Here is a 25362-nt window from a genome sequence, read left to right on the forward strand (position 1 = left end):
TACTTAGAAATACAGAGAATCAACGTACATAAAAGTTTTGCATCATAAAGTAACGAGAGAGTAATAAAACGCGTGTTTGCGTGCATATATATACATACACTTATTATGCACAAACGATAGCATCCTCAATCTCATCAGGCCTCTGCAGGGTCATGGGAATCGAACCGCTCTGAGATCCAGCAGTGCTGCTAGTAGCAGTTCCACTGGCATTGATCCTCAAGTCTGTCCTCTCTTTTTTGATTGCCAAGTATGCTAACATTGCAGTGTTAAGTGCATCTGAGCATTTTATTTATTAGTTGGTGTATGATTTTTTTATTTAAATGACAGAGTTCGTAGTGTAAAGCATCATTATTGGGATAACAACAATCCCTGCCAGGATTGATGTGGCCTAATCGCCCGTTCTATTATTGTTTTTCGTCCATCCCATGAAACTTGTGCTTATGAAGTACATGTTAATCCCCGTCACAAACAGCCACGTGATCAAGGTAACCTGCTTATTCAACCACCAGAAAAAATAAATGAGAAATTTCTGTATTGTCAGAAAAACTTTTCCTGCTATGGCATGGAATGGAGAAAGATATTTCAGTATTTGAACTCATTAATCTCACCGGAATAGAGTTTTTATGCCAGCCCATCTTGGCTGCACTGCTTGTAAATCTAAGGAGAGGTACCCATGCAAATGGTAGCTAAAATGATAAGATCATCTGAAGACAGGCAAACACGATATCTGTTTTCTAGTTGCTTTAATAAAGAAGATTTAACAAATTCTTTCCGGTTTGACATTACAGAAGCAATGATGATGAGCCTTGCAGGCCCAGAAGAACCGCCGATTATGCAAGCCAATAAACTCGGTGCAATGGCAATAAATCTTGTGATTAAATTTCTCAACCATAGTTCCATTTTCATGCCGAGGAAACCCCGTGGGGAAAAAAGAAGTGCCAATTTAAGATTTGTCTTTCTTTCAAAATAAGATAAGTGATTGAATAAGCACCTGCATAATATATTGGCCAGCATATAGTCCTGTAACAGTTGAACTCTGCCCAGAAGCTAGCAAAGATATGGCATATGGTTTTGAACTCCAGTCTCCAAGAGCATTCTATGGAGATCAGCAAAGCAAAACGTGAATACGTCATATCGTGGAATGAAACGTGAATTAGTCATATCGTCTCTGCAGGGCCGGCCCTTGGGTAAAGCCACCCAAGCAAAAGCTTTAGGCCGCCAATTTAAAAAGGCCCCAAATTTGAAAAGGTACTATAATTTTATAATATAATTTAATTAAATTAAAAATATATAAAAATTTAAAATTATATAAAAATAATTAATAATTATAAATTTTTTTTATTTTTTAATTATGTGCTTAATAAATTTTAATTTTTTATTATTTCTTAATTTCTATAATATTTTTAATTATTAATTATTTCTCTTATTTCTAATCAACTACCAATCATATGTATTTAATCATATCAAACAATTTTTTTTTACTTATTTATTATATTTTCAATTAACATATTTACTAAATTTCAACAATTATTTTTTTTATATAAAATAAATTATTTTTTTCAATGTATAATATCTACTTTGAAATTCTTCTTTTCTCATTTGCTCTTTTTTTTTTTAAATTCAATTTTCCTTCAAAAAACAAATAAGAAGTTTGTTATGTTATTATTTTTATAAAACTGTGAACTTTATTTACGGTTAATAATAAGTATTCAACAGTTAAGTACTATTGTTTTAATAGTTATAAATTTTTTTATTTTAATTTATAATTTATATCATATTATTATATTATTTTTATTTTATGTGATAATTAATTTATTTAAATTAAAAATTTTAATTGATAATTTATATTAATCATTTAAAAAATATATGATAGTCGTTTTAAGCCTTTTTAAGTTTATTGGGCCGCCCTGCGCCTCTGACTTGGAATGAATACCAATTTTGGACTCCATTATCTTTTTAATCATTCTTCTCTTCCATATAAATCATAAATCTAACCTTGAGTAAAGAAACTGCTGAGTCTAGAGTGATATTCTTGCAATCTGTCCTGTTCTCTGGGGATAAATTTGGATGGAAGCAAACACTTTCAGTCACGGATATGACTGCCACATTGATGAGGAACGCAAAAACTAGGGCTAACCCACTTTCCAGCGGGAAGTACTTGCTTGCATTCTATGAGAATTAGAAACGGATTTAGACTTATGATTACTGAATTTTTAAGTGTCATTATCTCAAATTAGTCTGGTATTGGAAAAGGTTTTGGTCAGCCACCCTGATCCTGATGCCTTCAAAGGAGTGTGGGATTTTTCTTGAGATTACCAATGCTGACGGAAGGAAAGGGTTGTGCCTGAAATTTCAAAAAAGACAAAGAAAGCGATGCAACTGTTCTAACTTATAGTAATCCTGTCAAAATCCTGCATGCCACCATGTTTACTCTAAAAATAAGAATCTAGAACTCTGAAGTAATATGTTATTGAGAAATTACGGCACGATGAGAGCTCCTAGAAGAGCTATGGCGTTTTTAGTGGCTTGATCACTGCTGAGTTTAGGGACAAACATTCCAGTCATAATCTCCTTTGCACTGGGGCTGGCACGCACCATTACACTGAAGAAGCAGCCACCAACGACAGCTACTAGGCTACCAATGACAATTTCCAGCTTCCGTATCTATCATTGGCATATATAACAGCACAAAGAAAAATTAGCTTTGCAGTCCGAAACACTATTTACACACACAAAAAGAAGACTTGCAGTAAATTAACTACTTCAATTCTCTACTACTCACACCATATCGTTGCAGTCCAAGGAGGAGAAGAGTACTCAATCCTGCCAGAAGTACCCCAACCCACATGGGTACTTTGAAAAGTATCTGAAGAGCAAATGCTGTTCCTATCACTTCAAACCCATAAACCAAATATTTAAATTAGTTCTTGCTTGGAAATATAATGATTTGCAATTCCAGCTCTAGTTCATATCAATGGAAGATAGAGATTTTAAGTCCGAATTGAAAGAAAGAAACTTCTAAGGTGCTACATTAAATGGATGATATTTTACTATACGATTAAATATTACAAACCTCATGGGATGTCGGCGGCTGTTACAGCTACCTCGGCCAGAATCCAACGGCAGTAAATGACCGGCCTTGGGTACTGCATCTTGCAATGTTCTAACAAATGTTTCGCTGGAGAAATTTATGCCTTTTGTATTTTTTAATAGCTTAGTGAAATATTTAAATAAAATGATAAATCAAGAAGCATTGGAGTTGAATTATTTTTGGCTGAAAACCGTGGAATTAATTAACGATATTTCTATTAATCAAGTGGATGAGTGGATGAGTCCTCTTTCTCATTAAAGAATATACAATTATTAGTTAAGAATTTTATTAATAAATGTTTTAAAGTGAATTTGTTATTATTATTTTTTTATAATTAAAGAAAAAAATATTTGAATCTTATTTTTTAAATAAAAGAATTATATATTAATTAATGAATCAAATATTCAAATGTAAGTGAATTTATTATTATTTGAAAAAAATCATTACATGAATAGTAAAAGATACTTTTAATTATATCCAAAGTCAGAAGCACTCTCAAGATAGAGGTGAGCAGAATCCTTTGATTTCAGACATTATCAATTGACTGCCATTTGCCGTATTTGGGCAATGTATTATTTCTTGCATGTAACAACAACATAACATGTTGTTTTTATTGCTGTCTTTTTCTTTCCATTTCCTACGATGATAATAATAAGTAAGCAAAAATCACTTCAACCACTATTCAACAACTACCCTTTTCATTGTACAGTTTGTACTTTTCAGTCCTCGTATCCCCCCACCCCTCTCTCTCTCTCCCCATTTATTTCTCTCATGCACGTATTGTCGCTCTCACTCTCCCTCTAGTGTCTTTTCCTCCTCTTTAATCTGGACATCATGAACCGGATATAAACAAATAGTTATCAAATTCTCTATTTAGACTTCAAATTGAAGACCAATATTAATTGAAAGAGTTCAAAAGATACTAGAACCAAGTTTAGAAAGGCAGAAAATGAATTCTAAACAAGTGTTAAGTTCTATTCAAACTTAAAGATGATCAAACGTTTCCTTTCAGCAAAGCAATCAGGAAACTATTTAAAAAGGAGAAAGCTCAAGGATGGTGGGTGATGATGAAAAACCATTGCGTCAAAATAATGTTACTCCTTGGAAACAAAACTAGCTGTCAACTATCGGGAATGATGTTACTAGACTGAAGATGCTTCCTTCTCCATCAGATAGAAATTAATTGTCTGATAGATTATTGTTTGGGGGTAAAGAATTCAATAAAAACAATATCTATCACAAATTTTATCAATCAATCGGATCATCTGAATGACGTCAATGTTGTCAACATGTTTACATATTTGCACCATCAATGACATCGATCAACTTGTCTAGACTGCAGGTTCAATATTGTTCTTTACTCCATTTTGATTGTTTTGATTTTCAGATTGAGACTGTGTGAGTTTTTTTTTTTTGGGGGATGGGGGGGTAGGGTGTTTGTACAATTCGTTCTTTGTCAGATTAGGCCAAGCGAATGGCTATAATCAGTACAATTCTTTTTCGAGATATTGTAGGTAACATATTCATCGAGACCTGTTCTGATTTCTGTAATTCATGTATTTTTTACACTGATATTAATGCTGTTGTTGCAAAGGCTTCAATGAAATCTGGATATCATATCTATCACATTAGTTGTATGTGTTTTTATTTTTTTTTTCAATATAAGCATGAAAATATCTAAGAGAAAACCGGAATTCGAATCTTGGACCATATAATGATACCCGTTAAGCCAAGTCTTGGTTGATAGGTATCTGGGTTTACGCTTATGTTTTCACTCGATCATCTTCATCTCTAAATCACACAGCATCCGACTAACTTACTATACAATCGTTTTCTTTATATCTATTTTTGTGTTGGACAATATTTCTGCCTCTAATTTGTATAAAACTGTCAAAAAGGTTTCACCAATTTAAATTATTTATAACACTTTCGGATATAAAGACACAAATAACAGGATATAATTGCTTGGGACTTGCATGTTTTTCATGGATCAGTAGTGTACATATTTGTACACAAGCTACAAAGTGATCAGATTGGTTTTATCTACATTTAGATTTAAAGCTATACACATAAAGGGATCAAGTAATCTGTCTGAATTTGAAACTTCAAGTCTTGAGCAGATAACTTTCATTCAAATTAACTGATAAGGTTCTGTTCGGTGTGGACAAGGCTAAGTGTTTAATTGTTTACATTGTATAAGATTTGGTTGCATTTGGTATGAGAATACTGCCTTGGTCACTGCTGTCTGACAGTCTTTTCGATCATAGGCCTGCAGGTCTTGGAGTTGTGCAGCAGACCTCTGCAGTTTATAGCTGCCTGCTGCTTCAAGAAGTCTCGGGAGCTGCTATCTATTTGACGTCATGAAGCACTGCTGCGTGAGCTTGGTTTGAAGTGTGAGTATCCGCCTTTGGTCTTAGTGGTTGTGCAGCAGACTTCTGCTGTTGAGCTCCCTATAGCATCAAGAAGTCTTGGTGAGTCAAGAGGCACTGCTGTGTCAGCTTGAATTGAAGCTTGAGTGTTCTCCTTGACATTGGAAACTATCGATTGATAATTAATTAAAATTATCAAAGAATATGCACAACACATAATTTATGGAACGACTCAAGTCTTATAAAGATTTAAATACTTAATTGTGATATAAAGGCCTATTTGTTGTAGGTACTGTAGACTCCAAGGACCATATTTGCCTCGGCTTCCAAGGGCCTGAATTAGGTTGGGATTACCATGGGCCTTCCTTCTGGGGAAATTATCAGCCCTTCCATCCCAAGTCAATGTGTTCAAAATCCTATCTCCCTCGATTGACTGATCAGTCTGCACCGCCTGCTGTTAGCCTCATTCCATTGGCATTGAAGAATTGAACTAGCTAGCTACATCTGGTTAAGTATGTTCCGCTTTATTTACTAAACAAGTAAGCGTCTATGTATCTTACTTTTCTTATGTGATGAAAGAGAACTCGATGTCTTAATTATGAATTAGGAGTAATTAAAAAACTTTGCGAATATTTCAAATTGGTGGAATATTTTGGAAAGTAACTTCACTTGATAAACATGAAGTAGATAAATCCAAAAGAGCATAACTCCTAAGTCGAAGTTGATGTGATTAGAGTGTGCTTTAATATTTGTCTCATTAAGATAGAAAAAAGCATCTGAAACCAATGGTCAAGTCAGAGGATAAGACAGGGTCGTAAAAAAACCCTCCTTTATGCTTATTTAACTTTTTCATTTATGTCTTATTTGTGATTTCAAACCAAATTAGACAACAAGACACTCTCTTGTAAAAACTCCCTGTCTATACAATAATTAATCTTTCCCTTGGATTATTTGTAGCCTATTTGGTATAATCCAAACCAACCTTTGAGAATCCAACTTTTTCATTTTTTAACAACAAAGTCAGACAAGAAAGATTGGAGCTCCTAACCTCCAATTTTTCTTAGAAAAAAAGCACATAAAATATTTTCTTATGGTTTTACATTATATATATATAGGTGCTCGGATTCCATTGATAAAAAGCCAATTCCGATCATTGGATGGTCCCCAAGAATGCATTTATAATTAGAAATACTCTATGGTTGCTGTCTTACGGGGAATAAACAAGGACAAAAGAGGATAAGATAGAAAACACTGCTCCTACATATCAAATTGAGCTTTTAAGCCGTCAAGTATAGAAATAATGGAGTGAGATTAGAATAGAGATTCGTAGTACTTATTGTGTTGAAAAGAGGAAAAAAATTAGTAATTTTAGATTATTAAACTGAGATCTCTTTCTCAAAGCATAAGATAATTCCCATTTTTATGATCAAAAAAATTATGTGTTTTTCAAAATTCCTCATTATTTAAAAAAGAAAAGAAAAGTTACATTTTCTTAAAAAATTAATTTAATAAATTAAAGAAAGAGGCGTGGCAACCAAATAGGCAAACACCAATACTAAGCTATGAATTTATGGCGCATCCTCCACAAAAATAACATTAAATATTTTTTGGGGTCCATTCTAGCATTGATCACCAGCGCATTGAATATTGATTATCCCATACACATTGACATCATTTGACAAGTGGGGAGTATGGTCCAAATTATCTAACCTCTGATAATTGGATTTATTCTTAGTGAACCAACCGCGTTTGATCCACCATAAACTCCTCAATCAAAGTGTTTGTGGTTCAATTAATCTCTATTACCATTTATATATGTACCATCCACAATCAATAGAAGGAATTTATACCTGACTTGGCTTTTGCATCTTGCTTCGTCGAGGAAAAAGCATTTCTTTTGTGGACAGTAATAGGACAAGGCAGAGTTAGGGAGGTATCTTGAAAAGCTAGCCGGCTTGTTATCATTGAATACCGTCTTTGGATTGCGGGACAAGTTCAAAATATAAATGACAGCTTTAATAATTTGGGATTCAGACGTCCGGTCCTTCATGCGATTATACGACTGCCATTTTCAAAGGCAAAATCATCGCAGAAACGATCCAGAAAACGAGGGCAAGCGTAGGACCAATGTTATAGTTTATAGTTGATTAAAAATTTTGTCTTTATGTCAAATATTTTGTAGTTGTGGGAATTGAGCCTTGTGAGTTTCTCTTTGTGCATCTCATCTCTTTCTTTGCCTATAAGGAAATTCAAATCTAGGCTTCGGCAATTCTTGTTTTTTTGGTTTATGATGTAGATATTGCTAGTTTTTTGTTAGGAAAACACAAGACGTGGAAAGAGATCTTGGGTTGCTAATGCTTTGCCCATATACCAATAAATAATGAATATACAGTTATCGTCTCCTTCTTTTATTAGAATTATGATTATTGTTAATATTGTTGATTTAGATGGTAATAGGATGAGTTGAGTCAGTTTCAGGTTTAAATTATTTCGAGTTTTATCGGATCATATATTGTTTTGAGTAAAGTTATTGAGTTTGAGTTGTTCAATAATTACGGATTTCGATAATTTGGATCAAATTAAGTTAAATTCAAATAATTTCCATGTCGGGATCGTTTTAAATAAAATAATTTCAAATTATTTTGAGATATAATTTTAGAAATATATAATAATTTATAAAAATATAACTAAAAGATCTAAGAATTACTATTTATATTTAACTTAATTTTTTCTACTTAAAAAAACTTACATATTAACATTAAATAAATAAATAATAATCAAATAAGTTTTATGCACCAACTATCAACTCTCTGAGCTTTGTCTCAAGATTCTTGCTTCAATTTCATTTGTAATTTGTGGTGCTTAGCTAAGTAGAGCATTTCAATTTCATTTCAACCGGTTATTGTCCGATGCATGTAAAATAAACCATCGATCCTTTGCAGTTTGCCCCAAAAAAAAAAAAACAAAGCAAAGAAAATGATAAAAACTGGTAATGGATTGGGTTTACATCTATATATCATTACCAACTAGACGGCATCTTCACACTTTTTTAATGATTTAATTTTGTTGGACTAACTGGAAAGTAATTTTTTTCTTACCAAATCACTAAGTAGACAACTATTGGAATATTATTTATATATATACCACTAATGTGATAACAAAATGGACGACGAATATGTTAAAAGAGCAATTATCTTGCAACTTCTACAAGGAGCAAAATTTTTATTTTTTCTTTTTCCCTCCTTTATGCATGTGTGCATGCACATATAGGTGTAGAATTTTAATCAATACAATATCTCAATTATAAGGCCTTGGGCCAAAGTGTATTTAAGGAGATTTTTGTGTTTTACTTTGGAATTTTCTTTTGTATTTATATACTATGGGAATTAGTCAAAATCACATTAGTTTGGAAACAGTTGCTTTTGTTTTTGAAAATCCAAGCTGAGTAAAAATAATTTGGAGAAAGAATTAAACAGATAAGATGGTCCAAATTGAATTCCAAAAATGGAAATACGACAAACTCTGCGGCATGAGGAACAAGAAACATGCATGTGATCACGCAGTCAACTTTAGATGTTTTTGGGTGCCTCTGCCAACGAGCTGTTCCTTTATAAGATCATATGCATTTAATGTATTTAGCCGCCCAATTTGTACCCCAACATTAAATCCAAGCACGACTCTAAATTTTGGTAGTGTATTAACCCTCCATTTGTTTTTCTATTAAAGACAAAAGCAATAAATAATATTACAAATAAAACGTCATACATTATTTACAAATGATAAGAATATATATATATAGCTTTATGTTCAGTTAAACTATAAATGTAAAAATAGCTTAATTTATAATTCCATCTTTTCAACTTGTTTTTCATTATATTCATATATAACACATCCAAAACATTGAACGAAAATTATGTTTTGTGAAATTAAATCAACAAATTTATTTCCCTTAATTTCCCCTTTTGTGCAATTATTTAAAATATAAAAAAATCATTTTATATTTCTTAGAATAGTGAAACAAAAATAATCGAAGATCTAAAATTCCGAAATCTTAATTTAAATTAACCATATATATGAATAGAAAATATGATGCTATTTTAAAAAATATATTATAGTTGTCATTTATAATTTTTCATGATATTCATTTAAGGTGCCAATGAATTCACAATAATTAGTCATCTTAAGAGTGAAACAAAGTTTTTGGAAAGGTATTAATAATTTTCTCATGCCAGTAACAAAAATACCCATTTTTCAGCCAAAAAGGCAAAAGCAATAAATTCTAATTATATATATATTTGACTGTCAATCAACCCTCCCTCTCCCCATCTCTCTCTGTCTCGATTACACTGTTAACTTGATTCCAGGCTCCGTTTATAATAAGCTTTCTGTCTACTCCTCATTTTTCTCAAAAAATGGCGTCTGGGTCTTTGGTTAGACCAAGCCAATCCCCTGCACCATTTCTGAAACCTACAAGGCCAAACCTTAGTTGCAAAAAACAGGTTAGTCAATCTAATGATAAGTTTTCTTTACCATAATTGCCATATTCTGTCTGCTTTTCTTCGTCTAAGATAAAGATGGTTTTCTGATTCTCATTTATTTTTGGTTTTGTTTTGTTTTTAAAACATTTCTGGTTTTGTTATCTGTGATGTGGGTTTTCTTTAATGTTCATGTCTTATGGATGGTGCAAATGATCGTTGCTCTTTGCGCTTTCAGTTTTGTCTGAGAGCCTCTGCCGGAAGCTTGGACGATGAGGAACGTAAAACGATGATAACGAAACAAAATGATGGCTGGAAGATCGATTTCTTCGGGAAGAAACCGGCTACGCCATTGTTGGACATCATCAAGTACCCTGTTCATATGAAGAATTTATCCACAAGGGTAAACTAGAGGATCATCATGGGATCCTTTGTCTCTCTGTTAATCTGTTTACCGGATTCTTCATTTCTTATCTTATGATTAGCCAGCTTGTTCCTGTTATATTTTTTTTGTTCGCTTCCGTACTGTCTTTCTTCTGTCATAACCAGCTATCTGCACAATTCCCTCTTATATTGTTTTTGTTTTCTACATTTTCTGCTGGCTTTTTTGTTAATTTCAATATTGAAATACCTCTAGGACCTTGAACAACTGGCAGCAGAGCTTCGAGCTGATATTGTGCACACTGTATCAGAGACCGGTGGGCATCTTAGTTCAAGCTTGGGTGTAGTGGAGCTAACAGTAGCTTTACACCATGTATTCAACACACCTGAAGACAAAATTATATGGGATGTCGGCCATCAGGTGAGAGTCTCGAGCGACTCATATTCATATGCAAGTTCAGAAGTAGGTAGCATATTTAAATGCCTTAAAATCGTAGAAGATGGTTCTGAAAGCAATAAAATTGCAGGCATACGCACATAAAATTCTGACAGGAAGAAGGTCGAGAATGCACACGATAAGAAAAACTTCAGGGCTTGCAGGTTTTCCTAAAAGGGATGAGAGTGTTTATGATGCTTTTGGTGCTGGACATAGTTCTACAAGCATATCTGCCGGACTTGGTATATGGTTCTCACTCTAAACTCTTTCATTCCATGACCATGAGCTGTAAAACATAAAATTTAAGATACATAACTGAGAACTTGAGAATATAACCAACATTCAATGAAAAAAATGTAGGCATGGCAGTGGCAAGAGATCTTCTAGGGAAGAAGAACAATGTCGTTTCAGTGATTGGAGATGGAGCCATGACTGCAGGACTTGCATTTGAGGCCATGAATAATGCAGGATTCCTTGATGCTAACCTAATTGTCATATTGAACGATAATAAACAAGTATCTCTGCCAACTGCAACTCTAGATGGTCCTTCGACCCCTGTTGGAGCTCTCAGCAGGGCTTTCACCAAGATTCAAGCAAGCACAAAGTTACGCAAACTTCGTGAAAAAGCAAAAGTAAACCTCTAAGCTTTCTTTTATTTCGGTCTTCCATCCCAATTCTTCTCCCATCTTTGTATCAACAGAAGTCTGACCGGGACTACTTGTGTTGAAGGACCTCGCTAAACAAATTGGCGTACAAGCACATGAACTTGCAGCAAAGATAGATGAGTATGCAAGAGGAATGATCAGTGCTTCTGGCTCCACCCTTTTTGAGGAGTTAGGGCTATATTACATTGGTCCAGTTAATGGACACAATATTGAAGATTTAGTATTGATCTTTGAAAAGGTGAAAGCCATGCCTGCCCCAGGGCCAGTCCTAATCCATATCGTGACAGAGAAAGGAAAGGGCTATCCCCCAGCTGAGGCATCGGCTGATAAAATGCATGGTAAGATTCCAACTCGTATATAAATGGTGATGTTATGACCTATCAAAATGATCATTATTCTATATGCTCTCAGGTGTTGTAAAGTTCGACACCAAAACAGGCAAGCAATTTAAGCCTAAGTCCTCTACACTGTCATATACACAGTACTTCGCTGAATCGCTTATAAAAGAAGCTGAGGATGATGACAAGATTGTAGCCATCCACGCAGCTATGGGTGGGGGAACAGGTCTGAATTTCTTCCAAAAAAGGTTCCCAGAGCGCTGCTTTGATGTAGGGATTGCCGAGCAACATGCAGTTACTTTTGCAGCTGGCTTAGCCACTGAGGGTCTCAAGCCATTCTGTGCCATCTACTCATCATTCTTGCAAAGAGGGTATGATCAGGTGAGCTCACCACAATATATATACTAAATTGTATATGACCGGATTTCATTCTGAAGCAATATTCTCTCATTTCTCACTTTCTCCTGATTGGCACTTTTGTTGGAATATTTTAACTCTAATGGTAGGTGGTGCACGATGTGGATCTTCAAAAATTACCTGTCCGCTTTGCCATGGATCGAGCTGGTTTGGTTGGTGCAGATGGACCGACCCACTGTGGGGCATTTGATATCACATACATGGCTTGCTTGCCCAACATGGTGGTAATGGCCCCATCAGATGAGGCTGAGCTTATGCATATGGTTGCAACAGCAGCAGCCATTGATGACAGACCCAGCTGCTTCAGGTTCCCCAGGGGAAATGGCACTGGAGTAGCTCTTCCACCTAATTACAAAGGAACTCCTCTTGAGGTAAGCATAATGAATTTTAGGATATCCAAACAGATTAGTACAGAGCAAAAAAACTGATTAGTGTTTCTTCTTCAATGGTTCAATAGATTGGGAGAGGAAGAATTATCATGGAAGGCAATAGAGTAGCTATTTTGGGATATGGCTCTATAATTCAACAATGTATTGAAGCAGCACACGTGCTCAGATCTCAAGACATTTATATTACAGTAGCTGATGCAAGATTTTGCAAGCCTTTAGATAGAGATCTCATCAAGCAACTAGCACATGAGCATGAGATTCTTATTACTGTAGAAGAGGGTTCTATTGGAGGTTTTGGCTCTCATGTTTCACATTTCCTGAGCTTGACGGGTATTTTGGATGGATCTCTTAAGGTATATATATATATATATATATTTTTTTTTTTTCTAAATATAAATTTCTAGCTTCCTTTTAAAAAATTTGCCTTCTTCACATTTAGGGTTTGTTTGTTCAGAATCTAAATAGTTTTTGAGCCTCATTGCAGTTGAGAGCAATGGTGCTTCCTGATAGATATATTGATCATGGATCACCCAAAGATCAGATTGAAGAAGCAGGGCTCTCCTCAAGACATATCGCTACAACGGTCCTATCTATGCTAGGAAGGCCAAAAGAAGCCCTGCAGTTCAACTAAGCACAAATAAACATCAGAATCTAGCAGTGGAAGTAATTGCAAAAACATTCAGTAGGAAGTTATCCACCACATTAAATATGATGGGAGACTCACCTAGAGTCCAAACTGACATTAGATCTGGACTCTGCTTTCCAGGCGTAGAGAAAATTGTACAAATCTGACTTAAAGATTCATATATGGGTTGTTGATACAGAAAGGTCAGAACTCCTTTCGGGATCACAAATGAACTAGTCAAAACCATAGTTTTTGTTTTTGTATATTCATCAACCCCTGCCCCACCAATTAAAAGTTTCCTGCAGCATAATGTATTATCAATAGACTAGTTTATTAATTCTAGTAGATTCTCAACTATCTCAGATTTTGTAAATAATTCAAGTAGATAATCAATGCCCCAACAAAAATTTCCAACTGGAGTTAAGGCTTTTCTAAGAGGAGTTGATTTTTAATTGATAGATGACTTATCGTCGATCAAGCTCAATGAGCAGCAATTCAAATTGGATAGTAGAATTGGCAGCAAATTATTTTTCTTTTCTGAAGTGCAAGAAGAGGGAAAGAACTGGATGAGTCAGTTGAGGAGGATGGTTGCTGCACTTGAAAGGCATACGAACATCTATAGTCTGTACTAATAAACTAAATGAGGCTTTAGTTCACTCTTTACATCAACTTGACCTCATTTTAAACTTTTAAAGTGACCTTAGCCTCTCCCCATCAGATTTTATGTGAATTCCTTAGCATGTTAAAATTCTAAATCTTCCTACTTTATTTTCACTTTTCTCTACTTATATGAAAAAACTCTTTTCTATATCCTATGCCAATAACAAGGTAAAACATATCACCATGTGAGGAGTTAAGTTCTGTAAGTACCCTATTATCTCCTATGTTCTGTTTGTTCAAGTTTAATCAGCAGCAAACCATGGCCAAAAAGAGTATTTACATCAACTTTCATAATACCACAGGAAAACCTTCTAACAATAGTGTAAATTGAAATAAAATTCCATCAAATTTAATGTGCCTCTTTAATCCAGGTCCTCCGCAAATTGTTGAGGCGCATCCATGTCAATTGAAAGACAGCCGCTTTTGATCCACTAGTGTCAATCCACTGGTATGTAAAGAAAGAATCAGTTTAGTTGATCAGTCCAATATAATTGGATAGATCTGCCCCGGCTGAACCTAGAAGGAAGGATAGATATCATTTACAAAATATGATTCACCATTAATCTCCACAGGAACAGAATCCATCTTTAAAATGATGAAATCATTTTGCATCTCGGGCAATTATTTCTCTTTGAACAACATTGGAGACCAATTTTATCTATGAGTGACAAACCCCACAAACTCTTAAGGTTTTTAAAAATACTGATGTTAGCAGTCCAGTTACTAGCCTTCCATAAAGCAAAAGCAACGGCAAGTTTGTCACTGTGATAATACAGTAACCTTTCCTTCTTATCCTTATCTATATCTTGCAACAAGAGTTTTGTATCAGGCAGATAACCCAAAATTTTGAACCCCTCAATCAATTCCTCGAATGTTTTAAATATCTCTGTTGAATTCGGGTGGGACCAATCCCCAGCCGTCAAAGTATGGACCTCCTTAATAACATCAACCCTACTCACTGCAGGATTCTTTTTCAATCTCATCTCCCTCATGGTGCTTTATCTCAATAACAAGGCTTCATTTACATGTTGAAGCATAAATATTTGACAGAAGAACACGAGATGCTTCATCCCCATGAGCAAGCTCAAGCACTCTGTTTTCAATTCTGTCTGCCATCCCCTACCTCTCCATGAAAACTACAGGCACTGAGAAGTCTCCTCCATGATACCAAAAATGGATTGCTGACCTGCTTTATTAAAGTTTCTGCTTCTTCAAGTCTCCCAGAACATCCCAGCAAATCAACCTTGCAAGCATAGTGATTTACGGATATATAATACAACTTAGTATTAACATGTTAATATAACTCGTAAAGTCTAATCAACAAATATATACATATATAATATTCGATCTTCATTGATTTTATTGAATAAATTAAAAACTCTATTGTATCCTATGAATTCAACTTATATACTATTTTGGGGTATTCAAGGTTCAGATTTACATGAAGGTAAATCAAATTTACCATATAACTTTGAGTAAGTGTAATTTTGTCACTATTTTTTTAATTTTATTCAAATGTAATCAAAATTTAAATATTTTATTAAAAATATCCTTTTATTTTCTTAAGATTATTTTTTTTGCCATTAACTTAATTTTAATTTTTTTTAATCAAATTAAAAATATATAGAATGATAAAATTTCATATGTTCAAAAATATATGATAAATTTGAGTCATCATTATAAGTAGAGTGATAAATTTAAATTCTATCTCATTACCCTATACATAATAGTGCTCTCACAGTTTTTCTCCTGAATAAGAACTAATAAATTTAAAACAAAAAAGAAAGACAAATTTACAACAAAAAGGAAAAAGAAAAATCATGATAAGAAGAAAAGAAATAACAATTTAGAAGTTTATATCCGAACATTCTACTCATTGATTGGTGTACGATCTCTCTACTTAAAAAGTAAAGTTTGAATTTGTTTTTCCTAATTAAAAAAAAAACAATTTTAGAAGTTTAGTTGGCATTTCATTTAAATTTCTTTACATATTTCCCTCAATTCCAAAAAAAAAAAAAACCAATTTTGGAAGTTTAGCTGGCATTTCATTTGAATTTCTTTACATATTAGAAATTTCATTCACGTGCTTTAATTACTGTACATAAAGCACCATGGATTATTTTTCCTTAAAAAAGTTAGATTCAAATCTAATTTTTTTAAAAGATTAATGCTAAATCCTAGCAATTGAGCATTTAATTCATTAGTTGGTAAATAATCTCTCTATTTAAAAAGTAGAAAAATTAAAAAAAAAATACTAAATCCTAAAAAATTTAAATTGACGGTTAATTTTTTCTTTTCATTTTCACTTTATTTTTATTTATACGGATTTATATTTGATGCATTGACACTGTATATCTTCTTATACACTATCAGGCCACCAAAATATGAAACCTCATCAATGAGGTAAAATTAAAATCCATTAGGGACGTAAAACCAAATATTAATAATTTTTTTAAAAAAAATCTTTTTTTTCTCTCTCCAACATCCTTTCAATTGTTTGTTTTTTGTTTTTTTCATCTCTCTCCAATTCCATCATCTTCTTCTCCTTTTTTTCTTCCATTAAGATTAAATTTGATAAAATTATACAATTTCAAGAGCAATGATAATTAAAAGTTTTTATTCTCTCTAAACTCTCCTTCATGAGTTCTTCCCCTTTGCACTATTATCATCTCTACTTGTCCCTAGATCGAGATCTAGGGCAATTGCAAAAACAATATAACACTCGATCTAGGGCAATTGCAAAAACAATATAACATACCTAACTTATGTCTAGTACCATAGGAATTAATCAAAATGAAATTCTTGCGTGTTTCATGTTTTAAGGAATCAAGATTGTTAAATCAATCCATGAATACTCTTTAGAAAAAAAAAAATCAATCCATGAGGTACCTTGTTATAAAACATATAAGAAAGTAATACCCCATTATAGTCCTATAAAAATATCTAAGACTCAATCTCAAATCTCACACTCTAAATTGAAATTTTCATTATTGATTTTAAATTTTAATCAATCACATGTAAAGTAAAGGTAAACTTAAATAAATTTTCATTTGTTTAAAGAGAAGAAGAGAAAGGTTAAAGGAAAAAGTGGATTAGAGTTTAGAGAGAAAGTTTCTCTTTCCTTTTGCACTTTAAACCCGAAAGAAAAATAACTTTAAACCAAAAAAAAAAAGAAAAACAAAATCTTAAAGATTTTTTAGAGAGACATGGAAGATCTGTAAAACTTTTTGAGATTAGAAAAGTTAAAGAGAAACATGAAAGAGATTTTAGATTCAGTAAAAAAAATTTTAATTTTTTACCTCATTAAATGTTAAAAACTTTTTAATATTTAGTTTTAGGTCCCTAATGAATTATAGTTTTATCTCATTAATGAGGTGGCACATTTTGGTGGCGTGACAATGTATAGCTTCTATACACTGTTAGTGCATTAAATATAAACCCTTATACAAAAGATTTCTATTTGATGCACTGATAGTGTATATCTTCCTATATACAATTAGGCCTCCAAAATGTGACATCTCATTAATGAAGTAAAATTAAAATCGACTTAAAACTAAATATTAATATTTTAAAAAAAATCTTATTTTTCTGTCTCCAACGTCCTCTCATTTGTTCGTTTCTTGTTTTTTTTAATCTCTCTCCAACTCTATCATCTTCTTCTCCTCTTTTTCGTCCATTAAGATTAACTTTGATAAAATTATACAATTTCAAGAGCAATGATAATTAAAAGTTTTTACTTTCTTTCTAAACTTTCCTTCATGAGTTCTTCCCCTTTGCACTATTATCATCTCTACTTGTTCTTAGATCTAGATCTAGGGCGATTGCAAAAACAATACAACATACCTAACTTATGTCTAGTACCATAGGAACTAAACAAAATGAAAATCTTGCATATCTCATATTTTAAGGAATCAAGATTGTTAAATTAATCCATGAGTACTCTTCAAAAAAAAATCAATCCATGAGTTCTTTCAGTATAAAACATATAAAAAAGTAATACCCTATTATGATCCTATGAAAATATCTAATTGAATCAATAACAAGAACATAAACTGAAGACTTTCAATCTCAAATCTCACACTGTAAATTGAAAATTTCATTATCAATTTCAAATCTTAATCAATTACATGTAAAGTAAAGCTGAATTTGAATAAATTTTTTATTGTTTAAAAAGAACTTGAGACAGGTTAAAGGGGAAAGTGGATTAGAGTTTAGAGAGAAAGTTACTATTTTCTTTTGCACTTTAAACCCGAAAGAAAAAAACAACCTTAAATCGAAAAGAAGAAAAACAACATCTTAAAGATTTTTAGAGAGACATGGAAGATCTATAAAAATTTTGAAATCAAAAAGGTGAGAGTGAAACGTGGAAGAGATTTTAGAGAGAGTAAAAAAATATTAATTTTTTACCTCATTAAATGTTAAAAACTTTTTAATATTTAGTTTTAGGTCCTTAATAAATTCTGGTTTTATTTCATTAATGAGATGGCACATTTTGGTAACTTGACCATGTATATATTAAATATAAACCTTATACAAAAGGTATAATCAGTCACTTTATTGGATTCCAATCCCATTTTTCTTAAAATTATAATTCTTTCTCAAAAATTTTTAAATTGACGTTAATTTTTCCTTTCCAATTTCACTTTATTGCCTTTTTGCGCAGAAGGATAATGATAATTTTGTTAGGCTAGTAATAAAAAATAATCAAAAGACCTATCCAATCCCTATACTCTTCAATTTTATTCAATTTAGTCACTGTACTCAAAATCGAAGTAATTTAATCCCTTGAGTTTAGGAATTGCGTCAATTTAGTTCCTTTCCTTAATAGAATCCAATTTTACCGTTAAATGATGACGTCAATGATGATGTCATTGTTGACGTGTCACATTTTGATGATGTGACATTTAAGATGATGACGTGGCATGCTATATGGCACCAAGTGATGACATGGCAATGCTAGATGGCACTATACGATGACATGGCAGTGCTAGCGTGGCACTAACATACTGACATGGCAATGCCACGTGGTAGATCAAAAAAATTTTCAAAAAAAAAATCACTACGTCATAAGGACTAAATTGAACAAAAATATATAGTGTAGGGATTAAATTGACCACAATTGAGATGTTGAGAGACTAAACTAAAAAAAATTTTAAAAATATAAATCTTTAAGTATATTATTGATATGCTTATTAATAAGCCAAATATTCAAGTGTAAAAGATTTATGGTGTTAAAAAATATATATAAATATTTTCTTACTTGATTATTTGATTCTAAAATATATAAATTAATTTATCTTTTTTACAAAAAAAAAAAATTAAGTTTGAATTCTCCTTCTATAAAAAAATTTTGAAAAAATTTCATACTTAAAGTTAAATTTAGATGAATAACGTACATTATATTAAAAAAAATAATATAAAATAACTAAATATGTTGATTTAGTTACAACATTCACAATTTACAAATACACATTCTTTTGAAATTATTCAACTCTTACCCAATTTACCTTTTATTTAAATTTACTCAAATTAGCAAAATATGTTGATTTAGTTACAATATCCACAATTTACAAATACATATTCTTTTGAAATTATTCAACTCTTATCTAATTTACCTTTTATTTAAATTTACTCAAAATTTCTTATAAAACGATTTTATTTAAATTCAAATACTAGAATCAAATTCTACTAAATTTAAATTTAAATTATTAATTTGGATCTACAAAAAATTTATTAACAAAATAAAATGGTACAAATATTTACAGTTATATTTTACTTTATTAACTATAAATGCAGTATTTAATATAAAAAATTTCAACTTAAAAAATATAACTTGAAATATTAAACAAAATAAAAACATAAAAAATAAATAAAAAATTCAAAGGGTCGAACTTAGATTCTATGGTTGTAATAAGATGTTTGTTATGTCCAAATTAAACAAGTCAGAATGAAAAATTATTTTTATAATCATCGCTAACTTCATATCTCCGTTCTTCATTTTTTTAAAAGAAAAAAACTAAATCAACATATTTTTGACTTTAGCTCAAGTTAAAAACTAAGTTAAATAAATTTCAAATTTTTATACTATTATAAATAAAAGAAAAATGAATCTATTTAGTCATTTTATATTATTTTATTTTAACCTAATATAAGTTATTCATCTAAATTTGACTTAAAGTATAAAATTTTTTTAAAATTTTTTTTATAGAAAGAGAATTCAAACTTAATTTTTATAAAAAAGATAAATTAATTTGTATATTCTAAAATCAAATAATCAAGTAAGAAAATATTTATATATATTTTTTAACACCATAAATCTTTTACACTTAAATATTTGACTTATTAATAAGTATATCAATAATTTACTTAAAAATTTATATTTTTCAAATATTGTTTCAATTTAATCCCTCAACATCTCAATTTTGTTCAATTTAGTTCCTATGCTATATATTTTTGTTTAATTTAATCTCTATATTGTGGTAAAATTTTTTTTGAAAATTTTTTTAAGCTACCGCGAGGTACTAACATGCTGACATAATAGTGCCACGTCAGCATTGTCATGTCATCGTATAGTGTCACGTGGCATTGCCACATCATCACTCGATGCCATGTGGCATGCCACGTCATCATCTCAAATGACACATCAACAAAATGTGATACATCAGCCATAACGTTATTATTTAACGGTAAAATTGGATGTCGTTAAAAAAAGAGACTAAATTGACGCAATTCCTAAAATTAAAAAACTAAATTACTTCGATTTTAATTATAGAGATTAAATTGAACAACATTGAATAGTATAAGGATTGAATAGTCTTTTGACCAACAAAATACTCTCATTTTTCACTCAGAAGGAAAAAAAATAAATTCTAATTATATAGTTGGCTGTCCGAACAGTTATGACAATCCAACTGCCTCTCTCTCTCTCTCGCTTGCACTGTTAACTTCATTCCAGGCTCCGTCGATGTTAAGCTCTCTGACTACTCGTTTCTCTCAAAATATTTTGATCAAAAAATGGCGGTTTCTGGGTGTTTGGTTAGACCAAGCCAATCCTCTGCACCATTTCTGAGACCCACAAAGCCAAGCCTTAGTCGCAAAAAACATGTTAGTCAATCTAATGCTAAGTTTTCTTTACCATAATTGCCATACTCTGTCTGCGTTTCTTCATCTAAAATAAGATGTTTGCTGATTCTCATTTATTTTTTGTTTGCTTTGTTTTTAAAAGATTCTGGTTTTGATATCTGTGATGTGGGATTTCTTTAATGTTCATGTCTTATGGATGGTGCAAATGGTGGTTGCTCTTCGCGTCTTCAGTTCTGTCTGAGAGCCTCTGCCGAAAACTTGGACGATGAGGGATGTAAAACGATGATAACGAAACAAAATGATGGCTGGAAGATCGAATTCTCCAGGAAGAAACCGGCTACGCCATTGTTGGACACCATCAACTACCCTGTTCATCTGAAGAATTTATCCACAAGCGTAAACTACAGGATCATCATGGGATCCTTTGTCTCTCTGTTAATCTGTTTATGGGATTCTTCATTTTCTTCTCTTATGATTAGCCAGCTAGTTCCTGTTATTTGTTTCCTTGCTCTCTTTCGTCTGTCATAACCAGCTATCTGCACAGTTCCTTCTTATGTTCTTTTTGTTTTCTAAATTTTCTGCTGGCTTTTTTGTTAATTTCCATGTTGATAAACCTCTAGGACCTTGAACAACTGGCAGCAGAGCTTCGAGCCGAAATTGTGCACTCTCTATCAGAGACCGGTGGGCATCTTAGCTCAAGCTTGGGAGTAGTGGAGCTCACAATAGTTTTGCACCATGTATTCAACACACCTCAAGATAAAATTATATGGGATGTCGGCCATCAGGTAAGAGTCTCGAGCGACTCTGGTCTATTTCGTAATCGGAAAATAATTTTTATGGTAATTTTTTTATAAAATATTTTATTGAAAATTTTAATATTCTTTTGTAGTTTGAATAAATTATGAAAAATATTTTTTATTGTTAGAATAAATTGAGGGAAATATTTTCTGTTCACTTATAAATTTTTCTACCATAATCTATATTAAAAAATTTTCCACTAATAATTATAATAAACTAAAAAATAAATTACTCTTTCTCTTAATTTTTTAAATAAACAAAAAAATACTAACCCTGACTTCCTTTTTATCATTTTCTCTATCTCTCCAATAAACGCTTTCAAATACTATAAGCAAAAAGATTCCAATTATCTAAAGAAGAGAAAAAATGAAAGTTCATTATTTTATTTTTGCTTTATTTTTTTTATTTTCAATTTTTGAGAGAGTTAGACTAAACTTCCAACAATGAAAGCAAGAAATCTCCATTTTTTACCTTTCATAGTTGAGTCCAATTCATGACTTGTTCTCCAAGAAGTCTTCGGATAATTTTTCATGAGGTCGATCCCTCTGCCTTTGCCGACGAAGCATATTAAGGCCATGCTTGCACGGTGGCACGAGTCTGTGAAGCTGAATGAGGTCACAGGTTCGGAAGGAAGCGAGGCGAAGCTGCGACCACGGGCACAAGTTAGCGATACTGGACTAGATAGTAGCTTTTTTTTTTTTTTTTGAGCCATTAAATTCATTTCCAGTGCTTAGAAGATCAATTTTATATATATATATATATATATATATATATATCTGACCAACATTTGGTTTCTTGACTTGCATCTCAACAATGTTTAATCTTTTCTTAATGCAAAAAATGAGGGTGGTTTTATTTTGTTTTCAACCTTAAGCACTTTGGGAGCAAGTATGAGTTTAGATAGGAGGGATTAAATTGTCTTACGCCCTCGGCGGGATTAAATCGTGTTTACTCGAAAATGTTTTAAACCCAACAAATATTTTCAGCCTTCCAAACAACAGAAAATGGTGAAAAAGTTTTCCGAAATGCAATTTACAGCATACCAAACTGACCCTCATTTCCATATGGAAGTTCACAAGTAGGTAGCAGATTTAAATGCCTCTTAAAATCGTAGAAGATGGTCCTGAAAGCAATAAAATTGCAGGCATACGCTCATAAAATTCTGACAGGAAGAAGGTCGAGGATGCACACGATAAGAAAAACTTCAGGGCTTGCAGGCTTCCCTAAAAGGGATGAGAGTGTTTATGATGCTTTTGGTGCAGGACATAGTTCTACAAGCATATCCGCTGGACTTGGTATTTGGTTCTCACTGTAAACTCTTTCATTCCATTACCATGAGCTAGTTGTAAAACGTAAAATGTAAGATACATAACTGAGAACTTGAGAATATAACTAACATTCAATGTAAAAAATGTAGGCATGGCAGTGGCAAGAGATCTTCTAGGGAAGACGAACAATGTCGTTTCAGTGATTGGAGATGGAGCCATGACTGCAGGACTTGCATTTGAGGCTATGAATAATGCAGGATTCCTTAATGCTAACCTAATTGTCATATTGAATGACAACAAACAAGTATCTCTACCAACTGCAACTCTAGATGGTCCTGCGACCCCTGTTGGAGCTCTCAGCAGGGCTTTAACCAAGATTCAAGCAAGCACCAAGTTCCGCAAACTTCGTGAAAAAGCAAAAGTAAACCTCTAAGCTTTCTTCTATTTCGGTCTTCTATCCCAATTATTCTTCTCCCAATCTTTGTATCAACAGAAATCTGACTGGGACTATTGGTGTTGAAGGGCCTCACTAAACAAGTTGGCGGACAAGCACATGAACTTGCAGCAAAGGTAGATGAGTATGCAAGAGGAATGATCAGTGCTTCTGGCTCCACCCTCTTTGAGGAGTTAGGGCTATATTACATTGGTGCAGTTGATGGACACAATATTAAAGATTTAATATCGACCTTTGAAAAGGTGAAAGCCATACCTGTCGCAGGGCCAGTCCTAATCCATATCGTGACAGAGAAAGGAAAGGGCTATCCCCCAGCTGAGGCATCCGCTGATAAAATGCATGGTAAGATTGCAACTCGTAAAATATATATGGTGATGTTCTGACCTATCAAAATGTTCATTTTTCTATCTGCTCTCAGGTGTTGTAAAGTTTGACACAAAAACAGGCAAGCAATTTAAGCCCAAATCCTCTACACTGTCATTTACACAGTACTTTGCTGAATCGCTCATAAAACAAGCTGAGGGTAATGAAAAGATTGTAGCCATCCACGCAGCTATGGGTCGCGGAACAGGTCTGAATATCTTCCAGAAAAGGTTCCCAGACCGCTGCTTTGATGTAGGGATTGCCGAGCAACATGCAGTTACTTTTGCAGCTGGTTTTGCCGCTGAGGGTTTCAAGCCATTTTGTGCCATCTACTCATCATTCTTGCAACGAGGGTATGATCAGGTGAGCTCACAACAATAGATATGCTACATTGGATATGACCGTGTTTCATTCTAAAAACAATATTCTCTCATTTTTCACTGCTTCCTGATTGGCACTTTTGTTGGCATATTTTAACTCCAATGGTAGGTGGTGCATGATGTGGATCTTCAAAAATTACCTGTCCGCTTTGCAATAGATCGAGCTGGTTTGGTTGGTGCAGATGGACCGTCCCACTGTGGGGCATTTGATATCACGTACATGGCTTGCTTGCCCAACATGGTGGTAATGGCCCCATCTGATGAGGCTGAGCTTATGCATATGGTTGCAACAGCAGCAGCCATTGATGACAGACCCAGCTGCTTCAGGTTCCCCAGGGGAAATGGTATTGGAGTAGCTCTTCCACCTAATTACGAAGGAACTCCTCTTGAGGTGAGGATAATGAATTTTAGGGTATCCCAACAGATTAGTACAGAGCAAATAAACTGATTAATGTTTCTTCTTCAATGGTTAAATAGATTGGGAGAGGAAGAATTATCATGGAAGGCAATAGAGTAGCTATTTTGGGATATGGCTTTATAGCTCAACAATGTATTGAAGCAGCACACATGCTCAGATCTCAAGACATTTATATAACAGTAGCTGATGCAAGATTTTGCAAGCCTCTAGATAAAGATCTCATCAAGCAACTAGCACATGAGCATGAGATTCTTATTACTGTTGAAGAGGGTTCTATTGGAGGTTTTGGCTCACATGTTTCACATTTCCTGAGCTTGACGGATATTTTGGATGGATCTCTTAAGGTATACATATATATATATATATATATATATAATTTTTTTTTTTTTTCTAAATATAAAATTCTAGCTTCCTTTCCCAAAAATTGCCTTGTTCGCTTTTCGATTTTGTTTGTTCAGAATCTAATTAGTTTTAGAGCCTCATTGCAGTTGAGAGCAATGGTGCTTCCTGATAGATATATTGATCATGGATCACACGAAGATCAGTTAGAAGCAGCAGGGCTCTCCGCAAGACATATCGCTGCAATGGTCCTATTTATGCTAGAAAGGCCAAAAGAAGCCCTGGAGTTCAAGCACAAGTAAACATCAGAACCTAGTAGTGGGAGTAATTGAAAAAGCATTCAGCAGACACATTATATGCGATGGGAAACTCGCCTAGTGTCCAAGCCGACATTACATCTGGACTCTGCTTTC

At 33.0% G+C, this 25362-nt stretch overlaps 2 protein-coding genes, 1 non-coding gene and 1 pseudogene across 3 annotated transcripts; 2 read left to right on the top strand and 2 right to left on the bottom strand.

Moving 5' to 3' along the window:
* Window positions 1–316: 316 nt before the first annotated feature.
* On the bottom strand, window positions 317–7425 carry LOC18611440 (metal transporter Nramp7.2-like; annotated as a pseudogene).
* A 2379-nt stretch (window positions 7426–9804) lies between these two features.
* LOC18611441 (1-deoxy-D-xylulose-5-phosphate synthase 2, chloroplastic-like) lies at window positions 9805–13600 on the top strand. The gene is made up of 10 exons (XM_018114317.2): window positions 9805–9959; window positions 10174–10338; window positions 10573–10737; window positions 10844–10994; window positions 11113–11384; window positions 11482–11755; window positions 11829–12136; window positions 12262–12543; window positions 12630–12914; window positions 13046–13600. The coding sequence occupies exons 1-10, from the start codon at window positions 9873–9875 to the stop codon at window positions 13190–13192; spliced, it is 2136 nt and encodes a 711-aa protein (XP_017969806.2). The 5' UTR covers window positions 9805–9872; the 3' UTR covers window positions 13193–13600.
* Window positions 13601–19731: 6131 nt separating this feature from the next.
* On the bottom strand, window positions 19732–19826 carry LOC148764445 (small nucleolar RNA snoR8a). Its single transcript, XR_016024360.1, has one exon. It is a non-coding gene; the product is annotated as a small nucleolar RNA snoR8a (small nucleolar RNA).
* Window positions 19827–20860: 1034 nt separating this feature from the next.
* Window positions 20861–25362, top strand: LOC18611442 (1-deoxy-D-xylulose-5-phosphate synthase 2, chloroplastic-like). The gene is made up of 10 exons (XM_007047690.3): window positions 20861–20950; window positions 21161–21325; window positions 21550–21714; window positions 22872–23022; window positions 23145–23416; window positions 23518–23791; window positions 23868–24175; window positions 24302–24583; window positions 24670–24954; window positions 25099–25362. The coding sequence occupies exons 1-10, from the start codon at window positions 20861–20863 to the stop codon at window positions 25249–25251; spliced, it is 2145 nt and encodes a 714-aa protein (XP_007047752.3). The 3' UTR covers window positions 25252–25362.

Source organism: Theobroma cacao, chromosome 1 (assembly GCF_053813885.1).
Source record: "Theobroma cacao isolate CCN51 chromosome 1, ASM5381388v1, whole genome shotgun sequence".
Taxonomy (NCBI): domain Eukaryota; kingdom Viridiplantae; phylum Streptophyta; class Magnoliopsida; order Malvales; family Malvaceae; genus Theobroma; species Theobroma cacao.